A 16,288-nucleotide genomic window follows, 5' to 3' on the forward strand; every position below is an offset into this window, starting at 1 on the left:
ATAAAAAAAAAAAAAAAGTTTCTGTATAGTGAGTAAGGACCAGATTAAACAGAAACACTTGTCAAAACCAGACTTCATGACTTTGGAGCAATAACCATAAACACTCACTTGCTATTTTAATCAGGGATGTACTAGTATCACAAAAACAGAGTATCTTGCCAACATAATGTCCTACAGAGCATCCTCAAAGAGGTCTGAACAACAGACTCTGTGTAATGAATGCTGCCGTTAATTTACACAATAAGCTAAGCTGACTCTGAGATGGAAATTATCATGCAGCATATTTATTTGGGGAACAATTACAGATGTACACTTACCTATGGAGGGAGAGCGAGCAGCATCATGGGGCAAACGGAGGAATGGGATTGTGACACAGTCCGAGCAGAGGCTTTAGCTAATCCCATGGGAAGCTAACCAACTAGGACACAACCCTGCTGAGCTGTCCTGAGTTGGAGGGAAGTGTCCTAGAAGTTACAGATGCCATGTGTGCTAGCTGTTGGATATGGGCTACCCCAGGGAAGGGATTATGCTCATGGATAAGGACAACTTTAGGGAGCACAGGCAATAATAGAGTTGTCTGTGGGCCGGACGCTCAGCTTAAGAGGAAATAAAAGCTTCAGTTCACAAGGGGACCTGGGTAGTGCATCACAGTATGTATGACAAGCAATCTGTGAGTAAAAATAAGACAATATACATATAGAATTGGGTACCGATCCTGGCATGAAGTATTAGCTATAAATTTTATTATACACAATTTTATAGGAAATATGTGACACTACACTTGCTTCTAATCACAGCCACTATTTATTTATTGAATGTGTAACATAAGATTTATCACATCACAATTGTATTGCATCAATTATCATATTAAAATTTTTGCACAAACTATTTGGTATAAAGTATGGATTACATTTTACAAAGGAAGAAACTGAGATTCCAACAGACTAACTACTATGTACTAATGAGTGATGGGAAGGATTTCTAACCCTGGTATGTTTTCCAAGAAGTATTTACTTAACCTCTTTAATGCTTCTGAGAGAGAAGCTACATCTGAAATGTGTTATCAAATTTTGATTTTGAAAGCATAAAGGCTAAAAGAATGAATTGAAAGTTTTGTCTTTCTCTTTCAACTAGACTGTTTAAAGCAGTATAATTATTTAAATTAACTTCAATTATTTAAATTGAGTATATTTCTGGCCTTGGATTCTTAATAACAATAAATTGGAATCTTATTATGGAAATGTTAAGATCATGTGTTTGTATTTTACTCTGCCGCTGTAGAGTTGGAATAACGAAGCTGCAAACAATGCCAGAGAATTGGCAAAGCATTGTGACATGGCACAGAGCAACGCACTTAAGAGAAGAATTACAAGTAGGTGTATGTCTATGACTCACCTTTGTGTTCACAAGTCCTCAGGGATTGCGAAGACACCTGGAAAGTCATGCCATCTGTGTTTATATTTGCCCCATAAATGATGGTGAATTGTGGCCCACTATTTATAATAATACTATTTCATTATTATTATTTAATTTGGATTTTCAATTTTCAGATTCTAATTATCATAAGGAGAGAATAAAAGCTCTCAGTGTTACCGAATAGTTGAGTGATGGACACCTTCTAGCTATCTACTCTATGCAGTTATTTCAGCTACCCTCTATATCACCAGACCTTAAGCTTTGGAACACTAGTACAGTTGAGAAGTTATATTCAACCCTACTGAGCTTCCCAGAAGAACAATTGTAGGTGTTCAAATATGAGTCTATCTCATGGCGTTTATAATAGGTCAGTCGCTGTTAGTTTCCAGGAAAGCCAATGCTACTTCCTATGAATGCAGAGATTAATAATATTTATAAGATATTTGTTTATCACAAAATATTAAAAAATACTAGTGAAACCTCCATATTTGCCCAATATTGTTGAGCAGTGAATTAGCAATGCGAGTCTTTCCTTCCCCAGAGAAATGCAGATCACTCCTGAACGCCATATTTGATTAGAACTCACCTCACAGGTGGGATGGTTAAGTGAGTAAGTGCTTATTTCAAGGACTTTACATGATTCATACTTTTGTGTGGCTCCTTTCAAACCATGGGCCCTGTTACAACTCATAGTCTGCTCTGACTGATTTCACCCTTCTTATCAGCTTGGAGGCGACAAAGACTGAAATGTTGATTGATTTGATTTCTAAGCCTCACACATCATCTTCTGCTGTCAATGTCTTACCAGACCCGAGCACCAGAAGTGTACTCATCCAAGAGGGAAAAGATTGCCAGCAGAGAAACCACTGAGCTCACCTCCTCTTATAAGATATTGCTTGGATAGCCAGCAAATCATTTATAAAGTAAAAATAAGGAAGTCATCCTTCTAAAGTACTTTCAAAATTTTAGAGTATGAGCCAACCCTTTTCCCTTCTTTCAGATACTTTTTGTGGCGAAAACAAGTATTTGACTCCTTATCCTATCACATGGACAGACGTGATTGGATTCTGGCACAATGAATCTAAATATTTTGACTATGGTGTCTGGGCAGATGATGACCAAACAGTTGATCATTACACTCAGGTAACTTGTGAACTGGCAAATATACACATTGCTTAAGCGACTATGATCATGTGTGAAAAATAGGTGACTGATAACCAAGGGCAATCATTCTACCCACTTTTTTCAAACTTATACTTGACCTACTGAATTCCTCTTATAAGTTCCTTCTTTACATAATTTATTTTCTGGGAAGTGAAAAATAAATATTAATATACCAATGTAATTTATAAGTTATATTTTTAAAGAATGAAAATAATTGTAACAATACAGAGAATCCCCTTCTTTCCAGTTTATTTTTATTGTGGTAAAATAATCTATATATAGAAAAGCCTAATACGTTAAGTGTCCCACCAGTCAGTCGACTGTTCAGTCAACCGCTTGACCAGTCTCTATGATGCACACTGACCATTAGGGGGCAGACGCTCTGACTGGTAGGTTAGCTTGCTGCTGGGGTCTGGCCAATCGGGACTGGGCAAGACAAGCTGGACACTCCCTGGAGCCCTCCTGCAGACCCTCCCCTGCTGGCCAACCTCCTACAGTCCCTCCCTGGCAGGCTGTCCCTGATTGGCCCCAATGGGGACTGGGTGAGAAGGCCCCCATGGGCCATGATTGGGACTAGGCAAGATGGGCCAGACATGCCCTGGAGCCAACCTCCCACAGTCCCTCCCCAGCCTCCAAAATATTTCTTCTAATTAATTTCTTTTCAATGTGCATGAATTTGTGCACCAGGCCTCTCGTATACATATAAATTATTAAAATTGTCATTTTAAAGTGTGTACCATTAATGTTCACTGTCATTAACTGCATTCAAATTATTTTGCAACTATCACCCCTATCCATCTCCAGAATTTTTCATCTTTCCAAACTAAAACTCAGTACCCATTATATAATAACTTACCATATCTCCCTCTCCCCTTCCTCTGGCAGCCACCAGTATATTTTCTGTCTCTTTAAATTTGACAGCTCTAGATACCTCACATAGTTAGAATCGTACAATACTTGTCTTTTAATGTCTGCCTTATTTCATTTATCATAACATGCTTAATCCATGTCCATTCATGTTATAGCATGTGTTTCAACCTATTAAGGCTGTACATTATATGTATATACAACCTGCTGTTTATCCATTCATCCATCAATAGATAATTAGGTTGTTTCAACCTTTTGGCTATTGAGAATAATGTTGTGAAAAATATTGGTATATAGATATTGGTTCATATCCTGTTTTCAGTTATTTTGGGGAATATACCTGGATGTAGAATTGATGGATCATATGATAATTCTATGTTTAATTAGTTAAGGAACTGCCATACTGTCTTCCATAGCAGCTTTATATTTTTACATTCCTGACAGCAATATTTCCAATTTCTTCACATCCATACTGTATTGGTCTGCTTGGGCTGCCATAATAATTCATTTCAGGCTGGGTGGATTAAACAACACAAAATTATTATCTCACATTTCTGGAAGCTTTAAGTCTGTGAACATCTGGAGTTTAGTCACTTTCTGTGAGAGCTCTCTTCCTGGCTTGTATGTGGGCATCTTCTCACTATGTTGCCACATGGTCTTTCTTCTGTGCATACCTGAAGAGAGGTAGGGGTGGGGAGAAGGTACTCTCTGGTGCCTTTTATTATATAGGATTAGTGTCCTTATAATAAGCTACCCACAATATCACCACACTAATCCTATATAATAAAAGGCTAATCTGGAAATTGTACCTTCGGGAGTTCGACCAACCAGGAGTTCTACCACTCACTATGGTGTGCACTGACCACCATGGGGCGGCATGGAACAAAGGAAAGCCCTGCCTGCCAGCTGAAGGAAGGCCCCAGCTGACAGCCAGAAGGCCTCGATCAGCCCTGATTGCTGGCTAGGCCTAGGGTCCCTACCCATGCATGGATTTCATCCATCAGGCCTCTAGTTCTATTATATCATGGCCCCACCTTTCGGACCCCATTTAACCTAAACTAATTCCTTAGAAGCTTCTCCAAATAGAGCCATACTTCTGGATTAAAGCTTCGGAATATGAATATTGAGGAGATGTAACATTCAATACCTAACACATACACTTTTTATCCAATATAATAAAAGGCTAGTATGCAAATCGATGGAACGGCAGAACGACCAGTTGCTATGATGCACACTGACCACCAGAGGGCAGATGCTCAATATAGGAGCTGACTCCTGGTGGTCAGTGCGCTCCCGGAGCATTGCTCAGCCAGAAGCCGGGCTCATGGCTGGCAAGCACACCGGCTGTGGTGGGAGCCTCTCCCCCCTCCACAGTTGTGCTAAGGATGTATGGGGAGCAGGCCTAAGCCATCAGTCAGACATCCCCCGAGGGCTCCCAGACTGTACTGCGAGAGGGTGCAGGCTGGACTGAGTGACTCCCTGAATGCACAAATTTCATTCGCCAGGCCTCTAGTATTTTATGTTGTTTTTTTGTTAGTGCTGGTTTTTGTTTATTTGATATATTAAAGAAAATACAGGTCTGAAGTGGTATTTCACTGTGGCATGGTTGTGCATTTCTCTAATGATTGGTGATGTTGAGCACCTTTTCATGTGCTTGCCAGACATTTGTATATCTTCTTTGAAGGAATGTCTATTCAAATCCTTTGCTTAATCAGTTTTGTTTGTTTTTTAGTTAGAAGATACCTACCCTTTATTAAGTTTATAATTTGTAAATATAAATTTCTATTGTATGAGTTGCATATTTACTCTGATGATGGTATCCTATTTATGATCCAAATTTTTATAAAGTATAATTTATCTCTTTGTTTTCTTGCCTGTGCTTTTAGTGCCATTTCAAGAAATTATTGCCAAATTCTATTTCATGAAGTTTTTCCCTTTTGTTACTTTCTAAGACATTTATAGTTTCCACATTTATATATAGGTCATTGATCCATTCTGAGTTAATTTTTTTTATGTGGTGTAAGGTAGGGTTGAACTTTGTTTACTTCCATGTGGATATTTGTTTTCCCAACAGTATTTGTGGTAAGGCTTTTCTTTACCCATTGAATAATCTTGGCACCCTGTTGGAAAACATTTAACCATTTGTGTGAGGGTTTATTTGTGAGGTCTCTATTCTATTTTATAGGTGTATATGTCTATCATTATGCCAGAACCACAGTTGTATTACTGTAGCTTTTACTAAGGTTTGGAATCAAAAAGTGTATGACCTCCAACTTTGTTCTGCTTTAGGATGATATTTTTTTTTTTTGTGAAAAGAAAATGTATTGGAATTCTGACAGAAAATGCATTAATCTGTAGAATGCTTAGAGTAATGTTATTATGATAAAAATATGAAGTCCTCCAGCCCATGAACATTGTATAGCTTTCTTATCATTTCAGTCTTCTTTAATATCTACCAGCTATGTTTCCTAGTTCTCAGTATACAAATCTTTCACCAACTTAGGTTTATTTATACCAGGGTAGACAAAAGTAGGTTTATAATTGTAAGTATGTAAAACACAGTTTATTCTGATATTATTTATTCATTGTAGCATTCTTTATAATGGTTATTAACTTGCTTTTGCTGATCCCTGTAAATATTGTATTTTTTGGTGCTATTTTAAATAAAATTATTCTCTTAATTTTTTTCAGAGTGTTTACTGCACGTTTATGAAAACACAATTGATTTTCCTGTGCTAATGTTGTATTCTGCAGATTTTCTGAATTTGTTTATCAATTGTAATGATTTTTTTTGTGGCATTGTCAGGGTTTCCTATATATAAAATTATGTCATCTATGAACAGATAATTTTACTCTTTCCTTTCCTAATTGGATTTTTTTCTTGTCTAGTTGCTCTGGCTAGAATTTTCAGCACCTTGTTTCATAGAAGTTGCAAAAGTCAGCACTCTTTTTTTGTAGCTGATCTTTGGGAATAATTCCACCTTTCCCATTGATTATGATGTTAGCAGAGAGATTTACATATGTGGCTTTTACTATGTTATAATAGTTTTTTCTTACCAGTTTGTTGAACACTTTGTATAATGAGATGTTGAATTTTATAAAATGCTTGTTTCAATTTATGTAATCATGTGTCTTTTTCCCATCATTGTATTCATGTGTTAGTCTGCATTGATTTATTTTTATGTGTTAAACCATCCTTATTTTGGAGGAATAAGTCCTACTTTGTCACAGTGTATAATTCTTTTTTTTAATTCTATTTTAATTTTTACAATATGCCATATAAATCTATTACAAGATTGTAGATACAAAATAATTAGCCATTTATATCCAATAAACATTAGTATTTTAAGAAAAATGATTTTAGCCGAGACCGGTTTGGCTCAGTGGATAGAGCGTCGGCCTGCGGACTGAAAGGTCCCAGGTTCGATTCCGGTCAAGGGCATGTACCTGGGTTGCCGGCACATCCCCAGTAGGAGATGTGCAGGAGGCAGCTGATCGATGTCTCTCTCTCATCGATGTTTCTAACTCTCTATCTCTCTCCCTTCCTCTCTGTAAAAAATCAATAAAATATATTTAAAAAAAAGAAAAAAAAAGAAAAATGATTTTAAATATAATAATGTTACTTTTCATATGATTCTGAATTTAATTTGTTGAGTTTTACATTATTCATATGGGATATTGGATTGTAGTTTACTTTCTTCTTTAAATTGATTTTAGAGAGAGAGAAAGGAAAGGGAGAGAGAGAAAAAGAGAGAGAGAGAAAGAGAGAGAAAGAAAGAGAGAGAGGGAGAGAGAGAGAGAGAGAGAGAGAGAGAGAGAGAGAGAGAGAAATGTTTATGTGAAAAAGAAACATCAATCAGTTGACTCCAGTGTGCACCCTCACTGGGGAACAAACCTGCAACCTGGGCATGTGCTTTTACCGACTGACAGAGAATCAAACCTGTGACCCTTCACTGCACAGGACGATGCGCAAACAACTGAGCCACACTGGCCAAGGCTGTAGCTGACTCTTTTTTGTAGTGTCTCTGTCAGTCTCCAGTATTAGAATAAAACTGGTTTTATAGTAATTGTTAAAAAGTATTTTTTCATCTTGAAACTTTTAGATGACTTTAAAAATTATTGATATTCATTATTCTTTCAATATTTGGTATAATTCACCAGTGAACTGATCAGAGGCAGATCTTTTTTTATTTTGTTAAAGCTTTTGTATTGCAGTTTCTCTGTTTGAAGAATCACCTCTTAGAAACATTGATTTCCTCTATGTAATTTATTTGATCATTCTATTTTCCCTTAATCTAGCTAATTTATCAATTGTATTGATCTTTTTGAAGAAGATTAATACTTTTGGTTTTATTGATTTTTTTATTCTTTATTTTGTTTATCTATACTTTAATCTCTGTTATTTCCTTCAGCTAGCTTTGGGTTTAACTTATTATATTTTTCGAGTTTCTTAAAATAAAACTTTATACTATTGATTTGAGATCTAATTCTTTAATGTGACCATTTATATCTATAAGTGTAACTTAGCACTGTTTTTGCTGCTTTAACCCTGTTTTAGTATGTTGAATTTTTAATTTTTGTCTTAAGATATTTTCTAACTTCCCACTTAATTTCTCTTTTACCCACTTGTAAAGATTGTGTTTTTAATATACACATATTAGTAAATTTTCCAGTTTCTTTCATCTTTTGATTTTTGGTTTCATTCCTTTGTGATAAGAAAAAAATACTTTGTTATATTTAAGACTTTAAATATATTAAAATTAGTTTTGTAGTCTAACATTTAGTCTATCTTGGTGATTTTTCCATGTGTATTTGACAAAATGTATATCCCATTGGTATTGGCTGGAGTGTTTTATTTCTTACATTTTGGAAACCATATTTTTTTTTCTTTTTTTGTCCCTCATTTTCTCCATTACCATCTTTTTTGTTTATTTATTTAGTGGGCTTTTTGTAGTGGCACCTATTGATTCCCTCCTCATTTCCTTTTGTGTATTTACTATAGATATTTTTCTATTTCGTTGCCATGTGAATTATGTGTAATATTCTAAAAGTATAATAATCTGTTTTAACTGATAACCAGTTGCATACAAAAAGTGCTGATTTATAGTTCTAGCACCCTGCTTATGCAACACATTATTTTTACAAGAAAGAGTTATTACTATTATACATTTATTTTTAAATCATGTAATAATTGTAAAATAGCACTACAGAACAAAATTTCAATGATCTTGGTTTTTATATGTTACCATGTATTTACTTTACTGGAGATATTATATTTTCATATGTCTTCAAGGTACTGTTTACTTTCTTTCCATTTCACTTAAAGAATTCCCTTCAGAATTTTTTTGTGAGGCAGATCTATTGGCAATAAACTCCTACAGACTTTGTTTTGCTCAAAATATCTTAATTTCTCCTTCATTTCTGAATGACAGTTTTGTAAGATACAGTATATGATTTTTGGTCTACTATTTTTTTTTTCAGAACTTTAAATGTATCACCCACTGTCTTCAGTACTGTGAGTTTTATGCTGAGAAATTCTCTAATGATCTTATTGCAGATTCCTGTACATGATAAGTCACAGTATTTTTTTTTTCTGCTTTCAAGATTCTTTCTTAATCTTTAGTTTTTGACAGTTTGAATATAATATATCTTAGTACTGGTTGTATTCAACTTGGAGATCATTGATCTTCTTGGATTTGTACATCAAATTATTTTTTCAAATTTGAGAAATCCTAAACAATAATGTTTTCAAATGATCTCTCTACTCCTTTTATTCTATATCTTCCTGGTAGCACTCCCAAAATGTATATATGGGTCTACTTGATGATGTCCCGTAAACCCCCTAGCCTCTGTCAAATACAATAATTTCAATTTACCTGTCTCATAGTTGGTCAATGCTTTCTTCTTCCTGTTCAAATCTGTTATAGATCACCTCTTGTACATTATTTGAATTTAGTTATGCTATTTGCCACTCTAGAATTTCTCTTTGGCTCTTTAAAAAAGCTTTTAATCTTTGTTGACATTCTCATTTTTGAATATATTGTTTCCCTGATTTATTTTAGTTATTTTCTGTGTTTTTCTTTAGCTCTTTAAGCATATTTAAGACAGTTATGTTAAAGTCTAACGCCTGTGTATATTCAGGGTTTCTGTGATTCCATCTGTCCCTTTGAATGAGACATGTTTTTCTATTTCTTCATATAACTTGTGATTTTTTTTGTTGTCAAAAATAAGACATTTGAACAAAAAAGCAACTTTTCCCAGTCTTTGCCATTTTGTAGGAATGACCTTGATTAATTAACAGGGTACATTTTGAGACTGGGGATCAAACTAGGGTGAAACTTAGAGGTTGTCTCATGTTATTTTTCTAAGCAAGTATCATGCCTGAGACTATGTTTTGGACTCTTCCATGTCCCCAAATGCATAGCTGTTTTCAAATATCTTAATTTCCCACAATTTCTCATTCTTGTTGGCACTTTAAATGTTCTAGAATATAGTCCTTTGCTGCAGGTGTCAGTGGGTTTGCATTTCTTCTTCAGCTATAATGAGGTAGATCCATTATTTCCTATGTCTTTTCATGCCTGGGAACTGAATTATGGAATAGCTTACCATCTGAGCTCTAAATAATGAAAAAAAAAATTGCTTGGGGAAGCATATAGCACATTAGAACCTTGCAAATAAGGTCCTTTCTAGTTCGTCCAACCCAAGTGAGGAAACAAAATCTCAACCATTTCCTACCAACCACTAGACACATGAGAATCGTTCTGTTTTTAAGATTTCATACATAGCTATGATGAAAGCATCCTAATAGCAAAGATGTTTATTTTAAATCATAGATAACAATAGTCATATTATAATCATATAGAAAATAATCAAATTTTAACAAAATAATCTCTTTATATTTACAGATTATTTGGTCTTCCTCTTACCTCATTGGCTGTGGTGTGTCATCATGCTGCCAAAAACTGACACCTCAATTCCTCTATGTTTGTCACTATTGCCATGAGTATGTATTATACAGTCTGGGTTCACATAGCTTTTATTCTAGTTCCTCAAACAGAGAATAAAAATTAAATAAATATTACATTTCAGTTATTTAGCTATTCCTAAAACATTGCACACACACACACACACACACACACACACACACAAACACACACACTTTACATCCTATTTTTCTAAATAATTCACTAATTATTTAGTGAATAATCACTAATAGAATATTTAAATTCAGAAATATTACAAATAGTCTTGCTATGTGTTATTGAGCTAGCATAAGTAAAAAACAGGGATATTTACTTCAACAATGCAGAGTATTTTTATAATGCAAGGGCAGAAATACAATGGAGTATCAAGAACAAACAGAAAAAGCCAAGTGTTCTTGTCTTTAGCTTTTTAGTATAACTATCAATGTATGTCTTTTCTTTAAAAATTAAGTTTATATATTACCAACAGTGTGAGTGCCAATTCCTAGAAGAAATAATCTGATTGCTTTAGTGAAGGGCAGGTGTGCTCCTTTGTCCCATGGTATTTTGCCACTGCCTCCCATATGTGTAGCACAATAAAAAGATGTTTAGTATGAACTAATGAAAATGATTTAGCTGATCATATGCTATCACCTTTACACTTTAAATGATGTCTCCAAAATCACTGTAGAGTCAATTTATATAACATATTATACAATAAAACAATATGCTAAGTGTTCGACTAATAGGTCGAATGTTGGGTCGACTACTCGACCAATTGCTATGATGCACACAGGCCACCAGGGGACAGACTCTCCAACTGGTAGGTTAGCTTGCTGCTGGGGTCCGGCCCATCAGGATTGGCGAGAGGGCCGGACACACCCTGGAGCCCTCCATGGTCCCTCTCTGGCTGGCTGGCCAACCTGCTGTGGTCCCTCCCCAGCCCCCATTGTCCCTGATCTGTACTGGGCAAGATGGTCCCAATCAGCGGCCAGGCTGAGGGACTGCACTTGTGCACGAATTCGTGCCCTGGGCCTCTAATATTCATATAATAGGTCCATGTGAGTTATTTCTGGTCTTATTATATCTTTATTTTAGTAGTTCGTATTTGCTGTGATTTTTTTTTAATCTTATGTAGTTAGTGCTGAGAAAAATAATGATCTGCTTTCATTTAAAAGCCATAAATTGTGCTAAATCTCTGAAGGGCTTGGTGGTCTGTGTTGAACTGTTGACAATACAAAAAGAAGTAGAAAGCATGGGGTTGTGATTGAACAAGTTTCTTAGCAAAAAAGATTTCATGGTGTATCTGACAAGTTCCCTTACTGAATTAAGTAATAAAAGTATTTTATATGGTAAATTTTTTAACAATGTATAGATCAGGGAGAAAAAATAGTAGATAGAATATCTTTTGGCCAAAACATTTGCTTTACTTTTTATGAAGTAATAATCAACTTAATCTTTCTTTCTTTATTTTTTTTTTAATGTATTTTATTGATTTTTTACAGAGAGGAAGGGAGAGAGATAGAGAGTTAGAAACATCGATGAGAGAGAAACATCGATCAGCTGCCTCCTGCACATCTCCTACTGGGGATGTGCCCGCAACCCAGGTACATGCCCTTGACCGGAATCAAACCTGGGACCCCTCAGTCCGCAGGCCGATGCTCTATCCACTGAGCCAAACCGGTTTCGGCTTAATCTTTCTTTAGATATCTGCAGGCAAACCTGTCTTTTAAATTATCTCAGAGTTGGAAAGTCTTACCTACTCACTCTGTCCTCCAGCTCTTTAGGTTGAGTAAAATATGGTGTACTTTTACTTTGTATAATACTTCATCTGTTTCTATAAAAGACAGTAACATGTTTCAATTTTCTTATCACATAGTGCAAGATAAATTTAGAACAACTCCACTCACTTAAAACTTTTCACATTGTTAAGAACCATGTACTTTCCTGTGACTATTTATCAAGTACTTAGGGGTATAAAGAAAAATTTCCTATTGTAAATGGCTCTAAAGTCATTCTGCTTAGGACTTGACTGTTCAAAGAGGTACAAACTGCCTCAAAATATTCTTAGGACACCAGAGTTCCCTGTTGCACATTTAAAAAGATAAATTTTCATTGTACAACTTACAAAGTCTAGAAATATTAAACTTATCTAAAAGATTAACATTGTCATATACAAGTGGTTTTCAAAAATTGTCCTTAAAGTTGATAGTAAATAGAGAGTACATTTTTATATGTATTTTTCAAACTTCAAATTTATGAGACCACTTTTTCTTTTTTCTTAAGGGGAAATGAGCCTGAACTAAGGAGTATGCCTTATATTATAGGAGATTCATGTCAAGATTGTCCAAAAAACTGTGAAGACAAACTTTGTAGTAAGTTTTACATCCCAGTTTGCTTAATATTAACCATTGATTTGATTCGATTTATTTGCAGATATAGGAAATTTTAATAATTTCACCAAAATCTGTTGGGATTCACAATTGAATTTAATAAAGTTGCAGGATACAAGCCATTATACCAAATTTAGTTGTATTTATACTCACAAATAACAATCAGAAAAATAATTTAAAAAGCAGTCCTAGTTACAATTACAGAGAAAAATAAAATACCTAAGCATAAATTTATTCAAGACAGTAAAAGATCTATATACTGAAAATTATAATACATTGATGAAAAAAATCAAGACACAAATAAATGAAAATATATTACCCACTTATGTGTTATAAGAACTAATATTGCTAAAATGTACACATTACCCAAATCTATCTACAGACTTAATGTAATCTCTATAAAAATTCCTTTAGCATTTTTCACAGAAATGTCACTATCAATATTAAAAATTTGTATGAAACCACAAAAGACCCCAAATAGCCAAAGCAATCTTAAGGGGAAATAGAGAGCTGAAGGTATCACACTCCTGATTTCAAACTATATTACAAACTTTAGTCACCAAAGCAGTATAAGACTGACCTAAAAACAGACACATCGGTCAATGGGACAAAGGAGAGAGCCCAGAAATGTAAATTGGGGCAGTGACTTTGGCAAGTAGTATGGAGAGTCTTGGAAAAATTCAAAACGGAACTATCATGTGATCCAGCAACTCTACTTCTAGGTATTTATCCAAAGAAACTGAAAACACTAACTCAAAAAGGTATCTGTTCATTGTTAGCACCAATAGCCAAGACATGGAAACAACCTGTCTATTGACAGACAAATTGATAAAGAAAATGTGATATACTAATCAGTCATAAAGAAAAGCAAATTCTGTCATTTGCAAAAACATGGATGAACCTTGAAGACATTATGTTAAATGAGGTGAGTCAGACAGAGAAAAATGAATAATATGTTACCTCACTTATATGTGGAATCTAAAAAAGTCCAAACTCATAACAGAGAATAGATTGGTGGTTTTCAGAGGCTATGAGATGGGGTGCGGGAAGAATGAGTTAAGGTGATTAAAAGGTATAAAATCCCAGTTAGAGAAAGAATAAATTCTGGGCATGTAATGTGCAGCATTTTGCCAGTAGTTAAAGGTGTATTATATATTTGAAAGTTACTAAAGGAGTAAATCCTAACAGTTCTCATCAGAAGAAAAAAAAACTATGTAAGGTTATGAATGCTACCTAAACTAATTGTTAATCATTTCACATCATACATTGTGATGTATACATACATTGTGATGTATACATGATGTATACATACATCATAATATTGTGTTGTACACCTGAAATGAATACAATGTTCTATATCAATTATATCTCAATAAAACTAGGGAGAGTAAAGAATAAAAGAAAAAAGGATAATAAAAACAATTTAGAGAAGTCAAAGAAAAACATGTTACATAAAAAGAAATACACATCTCTCACATCATATTTCTCTAAAATACTACATAACAGAAGACAGTGGAATAATGATTGCTGATTTAAAGAAACATTGATATAGATATGTGCTTGTTCATAATAGAGAGCCCACTGCCTTGTTATATAAGAAAATCTCTGGGTAAAGAGGTTATTTGAGAAATTTTGCTATGCTATGTGTGGATTTTATACGATTTTTACATTGGCCATATATGAATTTTTTTCACGAACAATGCTAAATGACTTACACTTTCTGATTTCAAAGCTTATTACAAAGCTATAGTAATCAGAGTGGTGCTGGCTTAACAGACAAGTGCCAATGGAATAGAATAGAGAGCCCAGAAACAAACCCTAGTATATATGGGTATATATTAATTTTAATAATCCAAAGCAATTCCTTACCTATCAAATGGTAGAGCAACATATAAGCAGAATACAGCACATCAATAAAACTCTCTTATATATAGTTTATGAGGTTGATGATCTCAAAATGACTCATCTCCAATCTGCTTAGATATGTCTAACCAAAAATAAATAAATAAATAAATAAATAAATAGTGATTAAAACAACCTGTTTAATGTCAGAGGCGACTTTCATCTTTTTATTTTTCTTTAATGACTGACCTCATTTAACTCATTACCTGTTTTCCGTTCTAATTTTATTAGTTCATGATAATCAAAATGAATAAGCTATTGTTGGTCAATTTTATGTTTATGTCGCTAGGGCTGCCCTCTTTCCCCACTGACTGTGATTGTGTGAGATAACATTGCTTTTTCCGTTCAGCTAACCCCTGCACCTATTATGATGAATACACTGACTGCGATATACAGAAAGTGGTTCCTGGATGCCGCGCCCTGTCAGTCACACTACAATGCAAAGCCACTTGCCTTTGCACCACTGAGATCAAGTAACCTTGGTGACAGAGCTGTAACACGCTGTTAGTGAAATGTCCGCTGGATTGTGTCTTTCTCCTGATTTTGCTTCAGTAGCTGTTGCTGAATTTCATTTGTTTTTAATTATACTTGAGATCCTTATTTTCATTAATCATACATGGGCCTCAGATAGTTGCACCAATGCCACCCACTCCTGTCCTGCTACTCCCTGAAGGAACATCGTTTTATTTCTTACTTCTGGAGTGAAAGGCCCAGTTAACACCTGCCCCATATTTAAACCACGCGAGTTAGTGTTTGTAGGTTGACAAAATCCAGTTGATGGCATAACTGGCTTCCTCGTTCTCCGTTTAACTCCTTCCCCTGCTTTCTCACATCTCCAACAAACCTGGTGTTTGTCTTCTCTGCAAACGTACATGAATAATAATTCTTCACTTAGCAACTTTACTTCTATGTTAAATCAATCATTAAAGTAATTTACAAAGCAAACAAAGAGTCCAGGCTCATTAATTGCAAGGTAAATATTGCCTCATTGCAAGTGGTTTAAGTGTCTTATTGTTTCACTGCTTTAACTGTACTCATGTGTAAAGCAGGAAAAAAACCCGTGTGCCTTAAAAAATATGGATTCCGCACTGATTATATACAAAGCGTATTTCATAAAATATAGAGGGTATTGCCTTCCTCATTTCAAATAAAGATGTAAGTATTCCTGAATCTGAACATTAAAGAAATTAGTGAAGTGTATTGTATGGCTACCCAGAGAGCCCAGTACCTGGAACAGTGGGGCTTTGACTTACGAGTTTAATTCGTTCTGAGACCGAGCTCGTTAAGGAGCTCGTTAACTCAAATGACTCTATCAACTCAATGCAAAAAATCGGTGAGAGACAGCTGGTATCTCAAAAAACTCATTAGTCGGGACACTCATAAGTCTAGGCCCCACTGTATTTTCTTTTCAGTTTCAGGATATTTTCCATAACTGTGCTCTTCCTTTCTGAAAGTTTATATAAAGAAGAAAAATCCCTAAAAATTTCACTTTGAGATATTTATCCAAAGAAAACAAAAGCACAACACGGAAAATTATATGCACGCCCTTGTTCATTGCAAAATTATTTACAGTAGCCATACATG

General features: G+C 34.8%; 1 protein-coding gene across 1 annotated transcript in view; it reads left to right on the forward strand.

Annotated features, from left to right (window-relative positions):
* The window catches only part of CRISP1 (cysteine rich secretory protein 1), a 40,159-nt gene extending 24,978 nt beyond the window's left edge, over window positions 1-15,181 (forward strand). Inside the window, exons 4-8 of the mRNA XM_006765724.1 lie at window positions 1,282-1,372; window positions 2,417-2,559; window positions 10,353-10,450; window positions 12,696-12,784; window positions 15,054-15,181. Of these exons, the coding sequence (XP_006765787.1) occupies window positions 1,282-1,372; window positions 2,417-2,559; window positions 10,353-10,450; window positions 12,696-12,784; window positions 15,054-15,181 (549 nt within the window). The remainder of the gene's footprint in view (window positions 1-1,281; window positions 1,373-2,416; window positions 2,560-10,352; window positions 10,451-12,695; window positions 12,785-15,053) is intronic.
* Window positions 15,182-16,288: the final 1,107 nt, after the last annotated feature.

This window comes from Myotis davidii, unplaced genomic scaffold (assembly GCF_000327345.1).
Source record: "Myotis davidii unplaced genomic scaffold, ASM32734v1 scaffold240, whole genome shotgun sequence".
Classification (NCBI taxonomy): Eukaryota; Metazoa; Chordata; class Mammalia; order Chiroptera; family Vespertilionidae; genus Myotis; species Myotis davidii.